Below are 19,196 nucleotides of genomic sequence, written 5' to 3' on the forward strand. Positions count from 1 at the left end.
ATTCCCAACCATTATGACATACAAAAGGGGTCAATATCTTCTCATCCGCCAAAGACACACAGGCTAATACGTAGCAAGTAGATCTGTGTGCCAACATGGCAAAGAGATTCAATCATAAATGCAATGAGAAATAAATCAGAAAAAGATTTATGGTCAATTTACTAAAATCATGTTTCATATGTAATGGAATATGCATGTCATAATGAATGTTTATTATCAAGATTTATGCAGTGACTTCCAAACCTCAAGGCACTGTTACAAAGTCATGAACCATACAAACTAAATGCTGTAAATGGATCATTCTATTTCATACTCCATTGAAATGCAAATGCCGCAGGGGACAGGGTTGCATGTTGAGCCCTAAACTTGAGCACGTATTTTTCCTTTAACTATTCATGTACACAATCATTCTTCAAATGCCTCCTCCCTTTTGGAGTGCGGGATCTCACACAGCACACTAGGCTATAAACTATCATCTGTCTATTCACTGGTAAGTTTGCTCACCTGAGTATAGAAGAGGTAAAGAAGCTCTCCAAACTGGCCCATGAATTAAAGAAAGTTAAACGATCTAAGTAGGATTTGGGTGCCACGTGAAGGCAGACGTCTGGTAATTGCGTTTGATCTGCTTAGCTAGTTGTGCAAGATTTCTCTTGTGGGAACACATGCCTTTCATGCTTGCTTGGTCATCTCCTGTCACTCATGACTCTTCAAGATGGATAAGTTCAGACTAAATCAATTATCCATCTGATTCGGCGTTTATTTGTAAGACTAGCTCCCAAATCACAAGGCTGTTCAGAGTGCATGGTGGACAGTATGCAATTACCCAAGACATTTTAAATTACTTGCAGAATTATCTTAAATTGGAATACGATTCAGGATTTATTTGGTAACTTGCAAAGCCCAAGGCAGCTTTGCATAATGAAAAGCAACAGATATGCAGTTGTGGGGGATGGGCCGTAGCCAAAATTCTTTCTGCCACAAACCAGCTCTGGAGGGAAGGACTGCCTGTGCTTCGTCTCCCTCTTCTCTAAAACCCAGGTGACAATTTCTGTCCAGTCTACTTCACATGATTGTTGTAAAGACTGGAAGAAACAGTGATTTTGTAAAAAATCCTTTGAGAATTATAAATATTACACATATCTAGATAAGGATGATAAAGAAGAAGAGTATTGTGACAGCCTGAATCAGAAGGAGCCTTATCACACTAGAGAAGACTCTGGGGCCTCTAGTAAAACTAATAAAATTCATTCACTCAGAAGCACCCACTATCTGCCAGGTCCTAATGAGGGCCAAAACCACAGCGGTGGAGAATACAGAGAAGGGCTCTGCTCTCTTGCACAATTAATTATTGAGGTACAGGTGTGATCAGCACAATCCTGAAACAATACCGGCTTCCAGGAGAGCAGAAACAGCTCCCACCTCACCTGGGCAGGAGACGAGGAAAGCCTTTCTGAGCAACAGCATATTAAGCCACAGGACGTGGAGGGGTTAGAAAGACCACCGTGGGCCGAGGAAACCCCACCAGCAAACCAGGCAAGGCCAGGTAAGTGACGCAGGACGTGGAGAGCTGCGGGTGGCAGAGCAGGAATGGAGGCTGGGGAGGTGTGGAGGGCTGGTTCCTCTAGGGCCCAGCAGGCCACGTTAAGGATTTTACATTTTATTCATGAATTTCGAAGAATTCACGATTTTAGTAAATTTGACAATGAAACTTTTTACGATTGAATCTCTTTGCCATGTTGCACACACATCTACTTGTTCCACATCAGTCTGTGTGTCTTTGGGGAATAAGAATATATTGACCTAAAATCTTATATAGAGTCTTCAAAGCCTTTTAGCATAGACAGTTCGTTGAAATGAAATCTCACTACAAAACATAAGTAAGACCCCTTAGCATAACACAGGTAGAACTAAAACTTTACACATTAAGACAAAATAGAACACAATTCAGGTATGGAAAAATAAGGTAATTTTCACCAAGACAATCAATTCCATCTATTCTGCATGAGGCAGAGTCCAGGCTCCAGGTATGAAGGCAAATGCAGCCTGTTATATATGTATTCCAAATCTTGGCCCTCGCATCTCTTCCCCATTCCACCCATGTGCCTACTGTACTGTCTGTCATTCATCTTGGCCTTTGAGTCCCCCAAACATCAGTCTTCAAAACATGCTCTAAGGGGCCAGCCTGGTGGCACAGTGGTTAAGTTCGCATGGTCCACTTTGGCAGCCCTGGGGTTCATGGGTTCAGATCCCAGGCGCAGACCTACACACCACTCATCAAGCCATGCTGTGGCAGCGTCCCACATACAAAATAGAGGAAGATGGGCACGGATGTTAGCTCAGCAACAATCTTCCTCAAGCAAAAAGAGGAAGATTGGCAACAGATGTTAGCTCAGGGCCAATCTTCCTTACCAAAAAAAAAAAGAAAAAAAAATGCTCTGTGAACCTCTAGGGATCACTAGGGACTTTGAAGAGGTTCTCTATACTGCTAATTTTTATTTATATTGTTTTATTCTATCATATTGTTTGTCTTCACATCAGACTGTGGCCTTGGGGACTGGGGCTATATTTGGTTCATCATGGTATCCCCAGCACTTAGCACAGTGTATGGCAAATAAATGGTCACTAAATGAATAACAATTAATTTCTTGACACAAATTAATTACTTGGTCATAATTTTCAAAAATCTTTGGTCAAGTGACTAAGAATATATCTGAGTCTGGGTTTTCACATCTGTGAAATGATGGATTGTAATAAGGATCAAATCAAAGGATGTATTTCAAGTACCTGGTAAACTTGAAAGCTCCACACAAATTATTATTACTAAAAATAGCCACATCCTTGTATTTTGTCAAAAATCACCCCAATAAGTTCTTATAAGGAGGGGCAAGAGGTCCCCAGGGTCTCAGACACTGACAAAGTAGTCTGTAGACCAGAAAAGTTGGATGAGCACTTTGTTAAGAATCTAATATCTAATGTGGAGTTCTCAAACTTATTTTTAGCCACAGACACAGTAAAAATAAAATCTTACTCAGAAATATGAATCGATACGAGGTCTCACAGTAGAGCTGCACTGACAGAAGGGCAGAGACCCAGAGTGCTGAAGGGGTGGGGTTTGCAGAAGCTCTAGAGCTGAGCTGCGCCTGGTTTGAACACCACCGGCCTCATGAGTGAATACAGAATATAAAAGAATTAGTTTCCCTAAAGTTCATACATATCGAACAAATTATTTAGCATTTTGGTGATAAATGTGCAATATAGAAGAAAAAATTCTAATGTTTGCTATTTGTGAAACTTCTGGAGCAGCTGAAGCAACCAACCTGTATTTGCTTATCAATTACTATTTACTTTTCACACTAACGGAAGTAAAGCTAGAGGAGCCAAATATCAAAAATACTAGGTGTGGATGGGGATACACTCAGACCTGCTATGTCTTATCTTTCATCTCTTGTTTCCAAGGTAGATTTCTTCAAGGTCAGTCCAAAGACTCTCAATGAACAAAGTTCATGTCCAGGAAAATATGGAGCCACCCTCTTCAGGCACAACACTCAGAAGAGAAGACGACCCAAAGTTTGAGTCCAAAGTTTGGATTCACTAGCTTTGTGTAGATTTAGCCAACATTAAGTTAGAGAGATAATTCAGAATTTCTAATAGGTAATTCTAATGGAAATTGTTGGAACCAAAGCCGTATTGGAGAACTCATTATTCATACCTGACACCATGATTTCAGCCATCAGCATATGATGAGATTCTGTAATGTTATCTTCAGACTCTCTACTCCTGGATGAGATGTCCATTGGCGTTGTTGGATTACTTAGATCTGCTTCACTAACTATTGAAGGTCAACAGATACAATTAATTCACCCTTTATGATTCAAGAAAAGTTTGATTTAATTTATGTTTATGGCTGTTTGTTGGTTGCAAGTTCAGACTCATTCTTACAGTAAGAGGATTCAGGAAAACAGGCAGGGTCTTGGTGACTTAGAAAACCTCACCCACTACGCCACACCCTCCCAGCTTCACTCAGGTGAAGGTGAGTGAAGTGAAGGTGAGGGTGAACCACTTCAACTTGATGGTTGAGGGTGGGGGAGCCAGTAGGGAAGAAAGACAGGACTTTTTTAGGTACTGGCAAAAAACAATAAGAGTAAAATACCAAAATCCTATGAACATAATCAGCTCCTGATCACAGCCCACCATTACTAAGGAAAAATTAGTGAGATGATCTCCCCAACTTGCCCTTCATATACACTCCTTCTCCTTTAGGCTGCTTTCAACATTTATTTTTAGTGTGATTTTTTTTTAGATATATATTTATTTCTATATTTAGAAATGTGGAAGGGCATAAACAAGCCATAATTTAACAGGCGTGGGACCTATGAGAACATAGGAGAAATGGATGCCCTACAACACTAAGTGTGTTCTCTACATGTGGTCCATGGATCCCTGGGGTCCCATTGCATGGAGTCCATAGGTCAAGACTCTGCATAAAAGGCTAATGACGGTGAAATTATTTGCGTTTTTTCACTGTGTCGACATTGATACTGGTGGGGCAAAAGCAACGACCGGGGAAACTGCAGTGTCTTCGCACGAGTCAAGGCAACAGCACCCAACTCGACCGGTTCTTCACTGCCAAACACTCACACACGCAAAATCTATTTTCACTTGTAAACTCATGATGAAGCAGTAAAATTATTAATTTTTAAAAACCTTGACCATGGACTACCTGGCTCTTTGCTATTCTGTGTAACGAAACAGCAAGTGCACACAAAACCGTCCGCGCACACCCGGGAGCTCTGCGGCTGCCTGCAGGGAAGCACTCGTGCACTCTGAAACCAGCCTCTTCTTGCACTGAACATGATTTTCACTCGAAAGAATGACGGATAAACTATGACACTAACTCTTAGAGATTCGGCAAGCATTTTCTCAAAAATGACTGAAGTGAGCCTGTCACTTCAAGGGAAATAACTCACAGTTCTTGTTGTCAACGATAAAATTTGAGCTTTCAAGTGAAAAGTAGAATTTGGAAAATTTTTTCCATGACTTTGAGCTTGACAAAATCCTAATATTCAAAGATTTTTCTTTTTCTTCTTCTTCTTCTTCTCTTTTTTTTTTTTTTTTGCTGAGGAAGATTAGCCCTGAGCTAACATCTGTTGCCAATCTTCCTTGGGGTTTTTTTTGGTTTTGTTTTTTTTTTGATCAAAGAAGATTAGCCTTGAGCTAATATCTGTGCTAATCTTTCTCTACTTTATATGTGGGTCACTGCCACAGCATGGCTAATGAGTGGTGTAGGTCCATACCCAGAACCCGAACCCATGAACCCGGGCCACCAAAGCAGAAGGCGCTGAACTTAAACACTATGCCACAGGGCCAGCCCCCAAAGATTTTTCTGATGAGTTTGATAATAATAATTAATCAATGTGATTTTATGTATATTAACATGACATTTGGAAGATCTGCATAACTCAATCAATATTTTCAAATGACCAGACCATGATGCTCCAAAATCATGCATGGTAAAAGTTCCACTCAAAGTACAAAATAGACCACTGGATTTTAATGTAGCAGAGGACAAAAAGTTCAGTGATATGGCTTCAGATTCCACATTGCAAGTAAGCTCTAAGAAACTTTCACCTGTCTAGTTCTGATCCAGCATCAAAAGAAGATACACAAAAAAGGCACCAGAAAAGGCTATTAAATAATCCTTCCTTTTCCAACTCCATGTCTGTGTGAGGCCAGATTTTCACCACGGCAACAGATTTAACATGGAGGCAGATAGGAGAATCTAGCTGCCCTTTGTTAAGCCAGACATTAAAGATATAAATGTAAAACAATGCCACTCTTCTATATATTTTTTGTTTCGAAAAAGTTATTTCATTTATTTCCATAAAAATACGTTCATATATAATGAAGTATTATTGTAATTTTAATAGAGATATTAAACATTTTTTCAGTTTTAATTTCTAATATCATAAGTCTTGATAGCTATAACCCACATAAACAGAAACTCTTTGGGCTTCTCAATCATTTTTAAGAATGTAAAGGGGTCCCGAAACCAGAAAGACTGGGAACTGTTGTCCTCAGGCCACAATTAATAGAAAGTTCTGGGGTCGGCCCGGTGGTGTAGTGGGTAAGTTGGCACGTTCCACTTCGGCGGCCCAGGGTTCGCCGGTTCAGATCCTGGGTGCAGACCTACTCACCGCTCATCAGGCCGTGCTGAGGCAGCGTCCCACATAGAAGAGCTACAACTCTACAACTATGATATACAACTATGTACTGGGGCTTTGGGGAGAAAAAAGAAAAAGAGGAAGATTGGCAACAGATCTTAGCACAGGGCCAATCTTCCTCAAAAAAAAAAAAGAAAGAAAGTTCCAAAATACCCAATTCTGGTCCACGGATAGATCAATCCATTTATCTGTTGTCAAACTGTCACCTAACTTACACCATGCCTATCAGATAAATATGAATTAAAAAAAAACACTTAATGAAATTTGAGTTCTCTTTGGAATAAAGAAAACGAGAGAGAGGAATCCAAATGCGCCGTAGTTGCAGGATGGCCGTCCAAGGGAAGCAAATCAGCACTGCTGGTTCCACCTCATCTTTGACCTACTCTTCCCCTCTTCCTCAAAGTCATATTTAGTACTTAAAAATGTGGATCACAAGCCTTCTAAGGCTGCACTCCCCCACTTGTCTGATATCCTCAAGTTATTTATTACAAAGAGCTTTGCTTTTCATATTAAGACAGTCATGTGGCAGGGAGGTTGTATGTGACTACCTCTCAAGTTGAGGCCATAAAACTTCTAAACAAAATGTCTCTGAACATTATGTGAGGTGGTAAAATGCCGGCATTTATTTCCAAGGATGGGCTACTCCACCATAAATGGGGGGCTGGAGGATTGGAACTGAAGGCTTGGAATATTATCTCTTGTTCATTAATTTTACAGCTAGGGGAGGTTGACTGAATCTAGTCTGTGATGAGGAGCCCAAACTCATCGGGGAAAAAACCCAACAGGTTTGCATCCCTAAAAGCAGGCAGCTTTTAATAATACAAAATATTAAAAATCAGCACAAGCATAGGGATCGATGTGGAACTATATTCCTGAGCGACATAATTACCTGCTAGTATCTGATGGCCATTCAGAGCCAGACACATTTTCCCATCTGGGGCTTTCACAAAACCTTCACGACACGAACACTGAGCGATTCCAAACCTCTCTTTGCAGATATGTTCACAGCCTCCATTTTGATGTGAGCAGGGATCTGTTCCTAGAGGGAAGAGGGATGCACTACAGATGGGCTGGGAGATGACAAGGGTGCCACTGATGCAAATCACAGGGTACAGCTTCGGGGAGAGAAACTTAGTTTACCTAAATGGAGCCCATATCAAGAGCTACTTCAGAAGAGTGATTCTAAGGTGAGCTCAGAATGTTACTACCTTATGAGTATTAATATTGAGTGTAGCCAGTCCTCCTGTTCAAGAAGCTCTTTGGGCAGATGTGACTCCTACTTTGTGACTCATCATCTAGTCAAACTGCCAAAGGGCAATTCAGAAAGAGGAGCGACTGGATGCCCTTTCCATTTGCTTACTCCCTGGCTGACGCTCACTGGCACTCTCAGGAGAGGAAAGGCCTCCATGTAGAGAAAAGCTTCCACTGCAGGTGTCTACACGGCTCCTCCCCACTCCCACTCCTGCTCTGAGCACCTTTAACCCAGGAGTCTTTGAAAAGGAGCAGATAAGTAAAAGCTGTTCAGGGGAAGAGAAAATGAGATTGGAGGGACAACGCGCAAACTCACTAACAGATTGTCTTAGTTTAAACAAAATCCAAATCTCAGGAAATCTTAACATCTCCCCACATTAGTAGGAACTGCAACATCCCCTCTCCCTCCCCTGCCATCAAACAAAACAGTTGCAGATTCCAGCCAAAGAAAGACTGTGTAACACGTCCAGTGTACCTGGTTTTGCCAATGGATGAACTACAACCAGTGATGAGGGCTTCAGCATGCTGCCTCGGAGACGTACCCTGTTTTTGCCAGTCCTCTTGTTCACCCTTATTACTGATGGCACAGTCCAATCAGAGAACCACACGTGATCCTCAAACACAGCCACAGCAAACGGGTGTCCTGGAAGCAGTTCAGATCCATTACATACATCTTGTCTTTGCCATGAATATTTTTTAAAGGACAAGGCTTGAAACATACACACAATTCCTACACTAAATCAATTCTTTAGTATAGCTGCTAAGCAAGGTATGAGCCACCACCTCCACCTGCACCACGGAGAACCCACGTGATGTGGGAGCCTCATCTTAGAATGGGAGCCTGGTGGGATGAGGACCTAGCAAAGCCTTTTGTCCCCCAGCATTTGAAGAGCAGGAGAATGCTGGCTGATTGACATCACAGCACCAAGAAGGAGGAGGCCAGGGTGGGAATGTTTCTGTGTTCAGTGACTCTGTCACTGTTTATTGACTAAACTTGAGTAAGGTATTTTACCTCTTTGCCTTAGGTTCCTTATCTTTTGAATGGCAGTAATAAGTAGTAGACTAAATCCACAGGTTTTTGTAAGGATCTTTAAAAATTTGATGTAATTGACTAACAGTCTCCTCAGAATTCCCATCTCCACCCACACATCTCCCTGCATTGGGCCCCCAGCTCCATTCCTGTCTCTCCTCTTATCTAACATTAGTCCACCGACTGTGCTCCTGGGGTCATCCCTCCTTTCTTCTCTAGGACCTTGTTCTGTCAATTACTCCTCTCATTTACATCTTCATTCTCTTCATCCTACTAGCTTCTTTCCCTTAGCAGGTTCTCCTATCCTGACTTCCCCAACCTCTTCACCCCTCGAGCTTCTTTTTGTCTCTTTCCTTCCCTTCTTAGCCAAGTTTTTTTGAAAGTCATTTATTATCTGCTGCCTCCATTTCCATGGCTCCTACTGACCCCTAAGTGGGCTTTTCTGACCCCACCTCAACTAAACCCACCTCTCCATGCCACTGAAACTGCTCTGACGAGATATTCCAGTATTTAGTAAGCTGGGAAATGTTGTAATATACTACCTCAAGTGGTCAGAGGCTAAAGCCAAGGAGTCCCAAGTTTGGAAGTTTGTATCACGTCCAGTCACATTCCTCAGGCCAGTCTTTTTGGAAATGAGCACTAGATTTGGTGGATTAGAATGAATGTCTCCCTCTACTGGCCCAAACTCAAACGATTTGTCCTGGTGACTGAGTCTTCTTCACCACTGACCAGGACCATTAAGATTCATTTTGGTCTCTAGCCCTTTCTCCCAAATTAAAGCCATAAATGCAACAAAAGAACTTTTTACATAGTATCGTTTTGTGTGTGTGTGTGTGTGTGTGTGGTAAAAAACACATAACAAAATTTACTATCTTAACCTAAATTACAGTTCAGTAGTGTTAAGTACATTCACATTGTTGGGCAGCCAATTTCCAGAACTTTTTTATCTTGCAAAACTGAAACTCTAAACAACAATTTCCCATTTCCCACTTCCCCACTCCTGGCAAACACCATTCTACTTTCCGTTTCTATGAATTTGACTACTTTAGACACATCAAATAAGTATAATCATAGAGGATTTGTCTTTTGTGACAGGCTTATTTCACTTGGCATAATGTCCTCAGGGTTCATCCATGTTGTAGCATGTGTCAGAATTAGCTATAGTTTTTCAACAAACAAATACCCCACACTAGACATAATCTTCCTTATTTTTTGTTTATAGAAGAGCCACAATTGCATTTCAAAAGACTGAATTCCTTCAATCTTTACATTAAAAATCCTGAACTGCCAGTTGATAAGCCACCACTTATACACCAGTAGATGGCACTGTAATGATGGGAATGGTTATTTAGATAATTTCATATCAAATTTTTGATAATAGCCTTTAATAGGAAGTTGCACTAGTCAGAGATTACAGTCGCGATACAAATTGTTCACAAAATATCCGCTATGCTTTTTGGTTTAGAACATGGTGTCTTTATGTTCTGGTTAGGAATTTTCAAATCCCTTTTTATCTTCATATGTCAAAGCTATAATTTTACATTTATTTGGGTGGTGTATTTTTTAAATAGTGTATATCTCCCCCACTAGACTCCATGACTTCACAGGAACCACATTGTTTTACTTTCCACTGTGTCTCCACTTCCTTTAATGACTCAATAAATATCCAAGTGCATGGATGAATAAAGTCTACAATTGCACACAAGCTTATCATTTATTGTGAATTATGTCTTTAATTTTTAAAGAAGCTTGGAAGTATATAAATTTTTCAATTATACCTCTCTTGATCTATTTAATGTATAATGCAAATCTAGAAATTCATTACCTCTAAAATCAAAGAGAATGGGCACAATAAATATCTTATACAGATTATTAGTTGGCTTCTTCCTAGAAGAGAGAAACCACGTTTTTTAATCTTCCCAAACAACCATTTTTTAAATCTCTAAAGTATCTTCAACATCTCCCTGGCCCTCATGTTTATATCTCTGTTACCAAATCCTCTCAATTATTCATTCACAATGATTTTTTTAATACTTTAATCCTCCATTCCACTTTTAAAAGGTAATGTTCTAACTCAGGTCTTCATGAACTGTTGACTGGACTAATTAACTAATGTAGCCTCTTCACTGATTTCTTTCTCTCCAAATTCCAATCTAACCCTAACTGTTGGATCCAATCCAATCCATACTGTTACCTGAGTGGTTATCCTGAGATACCAATCTTATCAGATCAATTTCCTGCTCAAGAACATGCAATGGCTCCCAAGGACCTTCAGAATTAAGTTCAGTCAACATATCCTGGCAGTATTAACATACAAAGACCAATTTTTGTAGCCTTATTTCAAATGATCATGTTTTATCAACATCTATTTACCACACGGCCCAGTTCAAATATTGTCTTTGCAGATTCTCTGTGTCAAAATTAATCTCCCACTACTATATAATCTCATAGCCATTTGTACTTCTCTATCTTTTTTTTTAATCTTTGGTTTATTGCAGTAACATTGGTTTATACCATTGTATAAATTTCAGGTGTACTTCTCTTTTAACAGCATAGACTATATAGTGTTTCAAAGATATTTATGAAAAAACATGACATCCCATGCAAAATCTGAAAATGGGGAGATAACTACATTTATTAATCTTTGCACATGAATGGGTATTCCTTAATGCCTAAAGGTGACATTATCACTGTTGTGAAATGACATTTTCATAAGAAATGATAACAGCTGAACAAACTTCTTATTCCTAAAGATGTTTAAAAATTTTTAATATTTTTGTTCTGATTTTGGGAAATCTTGGCCAAGAGAAATGATTTATATCACTATTTTTTATCTGATATTCCAATGTTAAGGAAATCCTCATAGCTCATAAATCCCTGGAGAGGTCTGTCAGTCTCTTTGTCTCTATTCCTTTCTCACCATATGGTTAAGGGTGTGTGTGGGGGACAGTGAGTGTGAGTGTGTGTGTGTGTAAATACATTTTGTATTTAATACTCATCAACACTCAGCCAAGATGAAGAAATCACCCATCCCAAAGCCTCACCTACATCGTTCTGGGCAAGTCTTCGGCGTTTTGAACCATCCAGATTGGCCATTTCAATCACAGACTTCTTGGCATCGCACCAGTACAACTTGTCAGTTAAGTAATCAATCGTTATTCCGCTGGGCCAGGCCAGATCAAAGCTAGCTATAACCAGACGGCCAGTGCCTTGAAGGGAAGAACTTTCAATTCGTGGATTAATCCCCATATCAGTCCAGAATAATCTCCTTTAATCAAGAAAGCATACATCAAATAAAATCTGCACCAAAAAAATTCTTCCATTCTTTCATCATTGAAAACATCAATGTAAATCACTTTAGGATAAACTAAAGCAGTACACCAAGGAATACAGAAAGAGAAAGTATAGCACTGTACATTGAACAAATAATTTTCAAAAGGAAAAAATTATCTTTCCTATATAGAGCATCTTGGACAGGAAATGCTGAATTAAGGCTCAGATCATTGGATAAAAAAGGAATTATTAGTTTAAAAAATCGTAGTATATTACCAATCAAAAGTGTGTTCAAGTGCATATTCTTAAATTAGTCTTTCACCCTGCAAAAGGCAATGAAAACTTGCTAGCCTGTCCCTCTTCTCTGCATATGTAAAACTCACTGTATATGTGAAATTACAACATAAAGGGAGGAGCAAATTTAACTATTATCCAGTTTCATACAATGTACTTAGTTAACCTGGTCAATTTTAAGTTCCATAAATCAGGCGTTGAGGCACATTTTTTGAGGTCAGTATGGTTCGATATCTTTTCACTGGTTTCTTTAGAGATGGCTACAGTCTCACTATTTTAATCATGTGGCTGGCTCCACATCAATTACCAGTTACTACCAGTATGTTATTTCCAATAGACCATCATAAAATTTCCATCATAAATAAAGTAGAGTTAGTTTTTATCCTTGTCTTTTAACTAGGAAGGAATCAATTATTTTCCTTAATTCTCTAAACCTAAACCAACATTTGTCGGCAATCTGTCACTAATTCACAATTAACAACATTAAGTCTTCTAATCTTTCATGATTTCTATTTCTTCTTGTCTAAATCTAGGAATGACCTATCATTTGAACTCATCTTATGATGTTTCCAAATAGAATTCATAAGCCATGCAATCTACATATCATCCTCTGCTCAGGAAAGCAACAATGTAGATTTTTAAAGAAAGTAGTTTAATGGGTGTATGTCTAATTGATTAATGAATTACAGCCCACTTCTTTTCAAAAAGAAATTGAATTTGCTTAAAATGAAAGGGTATCTAAATAATAAAATTTTTATACAAGAATAGAAAATCAAAAGACATTAAAAGGATGAGGAAGTCATGCTAGCTATACCATTTCTGAAAATTGGAACAAATCTCATGGATTTTCTTGGTTCCTGATTCCACTGACCAGCTGAGGTCTTAAGACAAATTTGGGACACTAGCATATCAACAAGAACTGTCCCATGACCTCTGCAGAAAGGTGCCTTATCTTCACAAGTACTCACTTGGCCATTGGGTGAACAGCAATGCCTCGTGGCTGAGAGACGTCCTCCTGAATAATGATTTCACGATGTTTTCCATTTAAATCACTCCCTTCAATGAGAGACTTCCTAACAGGCACGCAATATAAAGGGGCTTGTTATATCGACTTTATTTTTTAAACAAAAATACTCCTTTTCCCTGTTACTTACTGAAATGCAAAGATAGGCATTCTAAACTACCCCATTACATGTGCACACGCACACTCACACACAAGTCAGGACCAACATGCCCAAGAATTCTATTTTTTTTTAAACACAGTCTTTTAATTAGCATCTCAATATCCATCCCAGGCAATTGAAATATACAGTTGAAAGGATAACGTAGAGGGAACTGTGTCAGTGGCTTGGCAGGGACAAAGCCAGGAGTGCAAACACCACCATTCCTTTCTCTTCACAAAAGCCAGAAGAGAGGAGCTGTCAGCTTCGTGGTCACAGGTCATGAGGAGGAGGGAGATTCGACCTCCAAGGGCCACAGAGACAGCCCCCCAGGGACAGTAGGGGAGACTTATGTTGACTTTAATTTTCTTCCACATGATTCTAGGACAAGTGGGAGTACTGAAATATTATTTGCTCATCTTATTGCTAAAAGAAAATAACCCTTTGGAATATGGCAGGGGAGAAAATTTTTATTTCCTAATTTTTCCATTTATTTGTCAAACAAATCTGTATTATCAAAATATAAAAGTAAATATTTACTGAGCACCTACTGTGTGCCTGGGAATGTCCTAAGCATTGGACACACAATAGTAAACAAGCCCGCCACCCCCCCAGCCCCATCTCTGTGAGGGAGGGGGAGGGAGGGGGGAGGAGGAAGAGGGAGGGGAGGGAGGAGAGGGAGAGGGAATCCTAACACAGAGAATGTAAGGAATGCAACTGGCAGACTCAGGGCTGGTAGCTGTGTGAGGGAACCCCGACTTCTGGCAGCTTCCTGGAGCAGGAAGGACCACAGGCAGAGGGGACGGGAAGAACTTCCCCTCCCCACCACGTGCTGCCTGCTCGCCCTGTTTCCCTACCGCAAACTAGAAAGTATAGCTATCTTTAATTCATTCGACAAACATATGGAAAGGCCTGCCCCTTGTTCTTGTAGGCAACGTCTGCACGAAACAGACCTGCCCAGAAACACAGGGCAGGACTCTTCTCTCCTCCCTGTTCTGCAAACTGCTGTGGGAATCTCCAAGTGGCTTATTCCAGTGCGCTCTCTAGTCACTCGGTGGGGAAGGGGCTTTAGAAATCCTCCTCACAGGCTCCAAGCAGGAGGCAGGTAAAGGTAAAATTGGCTCAGGGCCTGTGCTGGGTCAAGTACACTTTGCCAGCTACCCACTCAGGGCAGTGGATCACCTGAGACCATTTACACTCCACTGCCACTTTTAAAACATCATCTTATTCCCAGACGAAGTGGTCATGGAAAGGGTACAGCTCGGTGGAAGGTATTTTTGAACTCAATGTGTTAAATTCACTCAGCCACAACTGTCACTGCGCCTGTCCCCTTGGTGGGAGGGAAGGAATTCTGAGGCCACTTGCTTGTGACCAGGGGCGATAAAACTGTCAGTTCTGATCTCGCTGTTACATTGTCTCTGAACTCTTCCTGTTCAGAGCAGCAGTGAGGTGATGAGAATTGAGACCAACATAAGCTCCTGACTCTGGAGCTGTCTCGAGCAGGATTGCTGGAATTTACTTTCAAAGCTCCCCAAGGGGTTCGCCCAATAATACACTGCTATTTGATTCAGCCAGAAAGCAAATCTCGGGCTCTGGCGTTGGTGATGAGAACGCAAAGGCAGCACGGACATTCGGGTTCACGTGAGTTGAACCATAACCCTGGTCGAGGAGGGCGTCTTTCTCTCTATATCTGTTATCCATTGGTCCCGATGCCCCTGGGACCCTCTAAAATCTACCCTATTTCCAGGGCAAGAGTTGTCCATCCATCCTGGAGGGGTGATTTTTACCTCATGGTGGTTTTTATTATCTCAAAATATGAGCAAACAGTATCTTATATTTTCAGCCTCTCGATTTTTTTTTACTGGGCATCTGACTTTGGGAACAGGATTCCGTCACACTAAATAATAGCATTGCCAGTGGAATTATCAGTCAGCTTCCTTCCTACAGTTAGATGTTAATTTGAATCTGTCTTTTCCTAAGCCAATGTAAACTAAGCATCCACGCTGGTTCTTTTAATTGGTAAAGAGTTACTATATAGTCTAATATCACGAGCTTGGAATCTCAGTTATTTAAATCCAATTTCTAGCTAATATCAAGGTTTTTAAACTATAAACCTCTCATTTCCAGACAAATTAAAAGTTTTCTTTTAGCAGCTGCCTTGAAAGGGAAGAGGACTTAAGCGGGGCTTGTTATTACTGAAGTCAATGAACTAGGGAATTGGAGGTCTGATTCTCCAGGATACGGCAATGCCCGTCTATCTCCTGAGGCCTCGGCAGGGGTACCATGATGCTATTAATCATACATGGTTAAAATTAGAGGTGCCGTGCGCATGTGGGAAATATGAAGAGACCCAGCATCCTTAGCTGGGCTGAGAGTGGCTGACATCTGCTGTCCCGATCCACGTTTATCTTTCTAGAACAGCCATGTACAAGCTCTGTTATTATGCACAGCTGACATTTTAAATGTCCTTTTAAGTAGGTTCAACACTGAGGAGGCTATTATTATGATTTTTATCATTATTACAACCGCAACTCCAGATCCACTTCTTCCTGGCTGCTTGACTACGGGAAAGTTATTTTACCTTTTTGATTCTCAATTTTTTAATCTTTAAATTGGGGATAAGAAAACTTACCTATTTGGGATTTAACAGTATCATGGATATAAAGCTCCTAGCACAGTGTCCAATGCATTTCAGTTATTCAATAAATAAATATCCAAAGAATAAAGGAAGATATGGTTAAATAATTGAATGAATGAAAATATACTTACCCTGGATATAGAAGAGCCATATTATTGGTAACTGTACAGCACACCATACTTTTGGCTCATTTATAAAAACCCACTTGTTTCACATGGGTTATCCAGACCAAAAGCGATTTTCTGGGACATAGAAAGCCTACCCCCAAGTGTATACACCCGTTCCCTGGGACTTCTCCCTCTGTGTTGGGACTGCTGATTTCAAAGAGGCAAAACCCTAACTAATTCTCTCTTCTTTTACTTGAACACGGCTGCACAGGTACCAGATGTTCCAGTTGGGCACCACTTCACTTTAGGGCTTGAGGTTTTGCTGAGAGAATATCCCGGCGCAGAGAGCATCTCCACTACTCTCCTGGGAGGTACTCTGTGGTTAGCTGCCGCTCTCAGAGCAAGGAGGTGGGCTCTCATTAGCACACCAGACAGATGCAGCCACTTCCTTCCTTCACCCTCCTCCCTCCGCCGCCATTCCTGGGACTCTCACGGGCCACACACACCAGGAAAGCAGGGCGCCCAGAGGGCAGAAACACCACAACTGCTCTCTGGTTCTGTCTTTCCTACCAAAGGGAAAGGGACCACCTCTCGGTCTCATGAGGACTTTCCTCATGACTCCAGAATGAAGCTCTCACTGCCTCCCTCATGCTCACTGAAGAGGGAGCCAGCATGTGGATTCCAGTCCAAGATTTGTCACTTGCATGTGTGTAACTGAATAAATCAGTTAGCCTTTCTGAGCCTTTGTTTCTTCAACTGTAAAATGAGGGGGCTGGACTAGTTGATCCCTGACGCCCCTGCCAGCGCTCCCTCTGGGAGGGTACACCCTTCATTTGGCAATCATCTATGCACGGCCCTGTGACACCTCCTGTACTGATATTCAGATCAAGCATTTACATTAGTTTTCCCTGTGTGCATGTGCCTCATCTCCCCAGGTAAACCAGGAGCTGACTGAGAAGATGAGCAGTCTTCATGCTCCCTTGCATCTCCCATGTTACCTAGGCGCACGCCTAATCCGTAGCAGATGCTCAAACAATACTTGTTGACTGTATTCAGACGGGTTCTGCGTTTCTCTGATTATAATAACAGCCTGAGTGCAAAAATACAAGCTTCTTTCTGGTCCTCGAAATTCTCCTGTGGATACAGATCCGATCTTGATGAAAGGAGGAATGTCCTGCTTGGTGGTGGAGTGGGGATGGGAGGAGTGTGGACAGCACTGGGTCATCTTTCCTCCAATCCCAGCCGGGTGCCCAGCAATATCTTCCTGTTCGAGGTGCAGGATGAAGCCACCCCATTACCCATCCTATCACTCGCATCCCAGGCGGCTTCAAACTGAAGGAGGAAACATACCCTCTGTCTGTCCAGTAGAATTTCCGGTGAATCCAGTCTACAGCAAGACCTTCTGGCACATCCACGGCTTCCTCAATAAGCCTTTCTCGCTGGGAACCATCCATGTTAGCTCTCTCTACCCACTTCAGCGCTGTATGGGCAAAGTATATCTACAAAAGAGAACACAGGCATTTCTGTCTGATTTGTTTAAAAAAATAATGTGGAATATATACAAATGAGTTTAGTAAATCTTCAGATCACACAGTATGATGAAAAGCTTGGCTTTGGAGATAGACACACCTGCAGCTGAACTCCACCTCTGCTGCTGCTCAGATATGTGTAACTTAAGCAAGTTCTTAATGTCCCAGAGTCTCAGTTTCCTCCTTGGTAAAATGGGGATAACAACACCATGCACATTAGTTTTGTATGTATATAACTCCTCAGCCCTGTGCCTGGCACATATTTCTATTGCTACTGGGAATTTATTAATCTCTGACCATTGGTCCATATCAAAGCCATTGTATGTGAACACAGCCTGAAAGGGAGCCATGCTTTGCAGTGTAATGGGGGCTACAGCCGGGCTGTCTCTGCTGCTCGGGGCACAGCACTCCGCTTCCCTACAAGGCAGCAGACACGGGCTCCTCTCCCAGCTCTGTCACTTGTTTGATCGCCCTGGTCAAGTCATTTAACCTCCATTTTCTCAACTATAAACATGGCAAATTTAGACTAGATACTTGCCAAAGTTCCTTTCATCTCGAACCATATATAATTTCATTTTGATTAATCCATCTTGCCCAACAGAGCATTTTGCAGGTGCAAAGTTCTTTTTCAGTCACGTATGCAGACTATCAAACAGGTAAAAGAATTTTATGAGAGTGTTAAGAACTGCTGTGGGTCAGCTGACAATCCAATGACAGCATTTGTGGAATTTTAACTGTGAGTATATACATGTACACAAACCTATAATCAATGATAAGAGTATTCACAAAATGGTAATTCATTAAATAATGGGTTATCATCTTTCTAGATAAAATAGAATAGGTTCTATTCCTTAATACAAAAGTGGGTGCTTCTCATATTAAAAAACATGGAGAGCTCTGCTTCTCAAATTCAGATGTGCACACAAATCACCGGGGAATCTTGTGAAAATGCAGACTCTGACTCAGTGGTCGGGGTGGGCCTGAGAGTGCAGTTCTAAGGAGCTCCAGGTCACATTGATGCTGCTGGCCCGAGGACCACAGCTTGAGAAGCAGGAAAGTAAGAACAATGACAGAAATACAAAGCAGCCACATGACTTAAAGTTCACTCCAGGTCTCCTTATTCACCTAGTTGTAAAAGTATTGACTGTTTAGGAAAAAACTAGTTTGGTAATAAATGCATCTTGAACTGATTTTTTTCTATTCATTATTTTTTTCTGTTAATATAATTCTTCCATGGAGTCATATAGATTCAGTTCAAGGAAAGAAAAGAAGTGTTTGCTGGTGTTTAATTACAAAACTTCTATTTGCAAAAGTAGTTATATTTGGCCATCAATCCACGCCAATTAAACAGAGATTATTTGCTTCCCTCTGTCTTTTTTAGCCATTTACCAGACTGCTTAAAATCAGGAAGAAACAAAAGCACAAAGTTTAAAATTCTAGGAATTAATGTACCATCTAGTAATAACTAAATAATTACGGAGGCAGGTTAATAACTACGTAAATATATAATTATTGGGTGATTAATCTCCAGAAGACACTGTAACATATCATTTCAAGCACATTCTAACCTAGCACAAAGAAGAAATTAAAGACCAAATGGTCAGCTGATTGGGTTGATAATACGGAAATTCTAAGTTATATACAAAAAACTTCATGTAAAATTGATTCTTATGTAAATAATGTTGTGAGTTAG

At 40.8% G+C, this 19,196-nt stretch overlaps 1 protein-coding gene across 1 annotated transcript in view; it reads right to left on the reverse strand.

Annotated features, from left to right (window-relative positions):
• Nucleotides 1-19,196, reverse strand: part of EGF (epidermal growth factor) — a 78,633-nt gene that overhangs the window by 18,619 nt on the left and 40,818 nt on the right. Inside the window, 6 exon segments of the mRNA XM_004426580.3 lie at nucleotides 3,710-3,829; nucleotides 7,111-7,260; nucleotides 7,948-8,115; nucleotides 11,547-11,770; nucleotides 13,038-13,142; nucleotides 17,325-17,473. Of these exon segments, the coding sequence (XP_004426637.1) occupies nucleotides 3,710-3,829; nucleotides 7,111-7,260; nucleotides 7,948-8,115; nucleotides 11,547-11,770; nucleotides 13,038-13,142; nucleotides 17,325-17,473 (916 nt within the window).

This window comes from Ceratotherium simum, chromosome 12 (assembly GCF_057802395.1).
Source record: "Ceratotherium simum simum isolate JZ-2026a chromosome 12, ASM5780239v1, whole genome shotgun sequence".
Classification (NCBI taxonomy): Eukaryota; Metazoa; Chordata; class Mammalia; order Perissodactyla; family Rhinocerotidae; genus Ceratotherium; species Ceratotherium simum.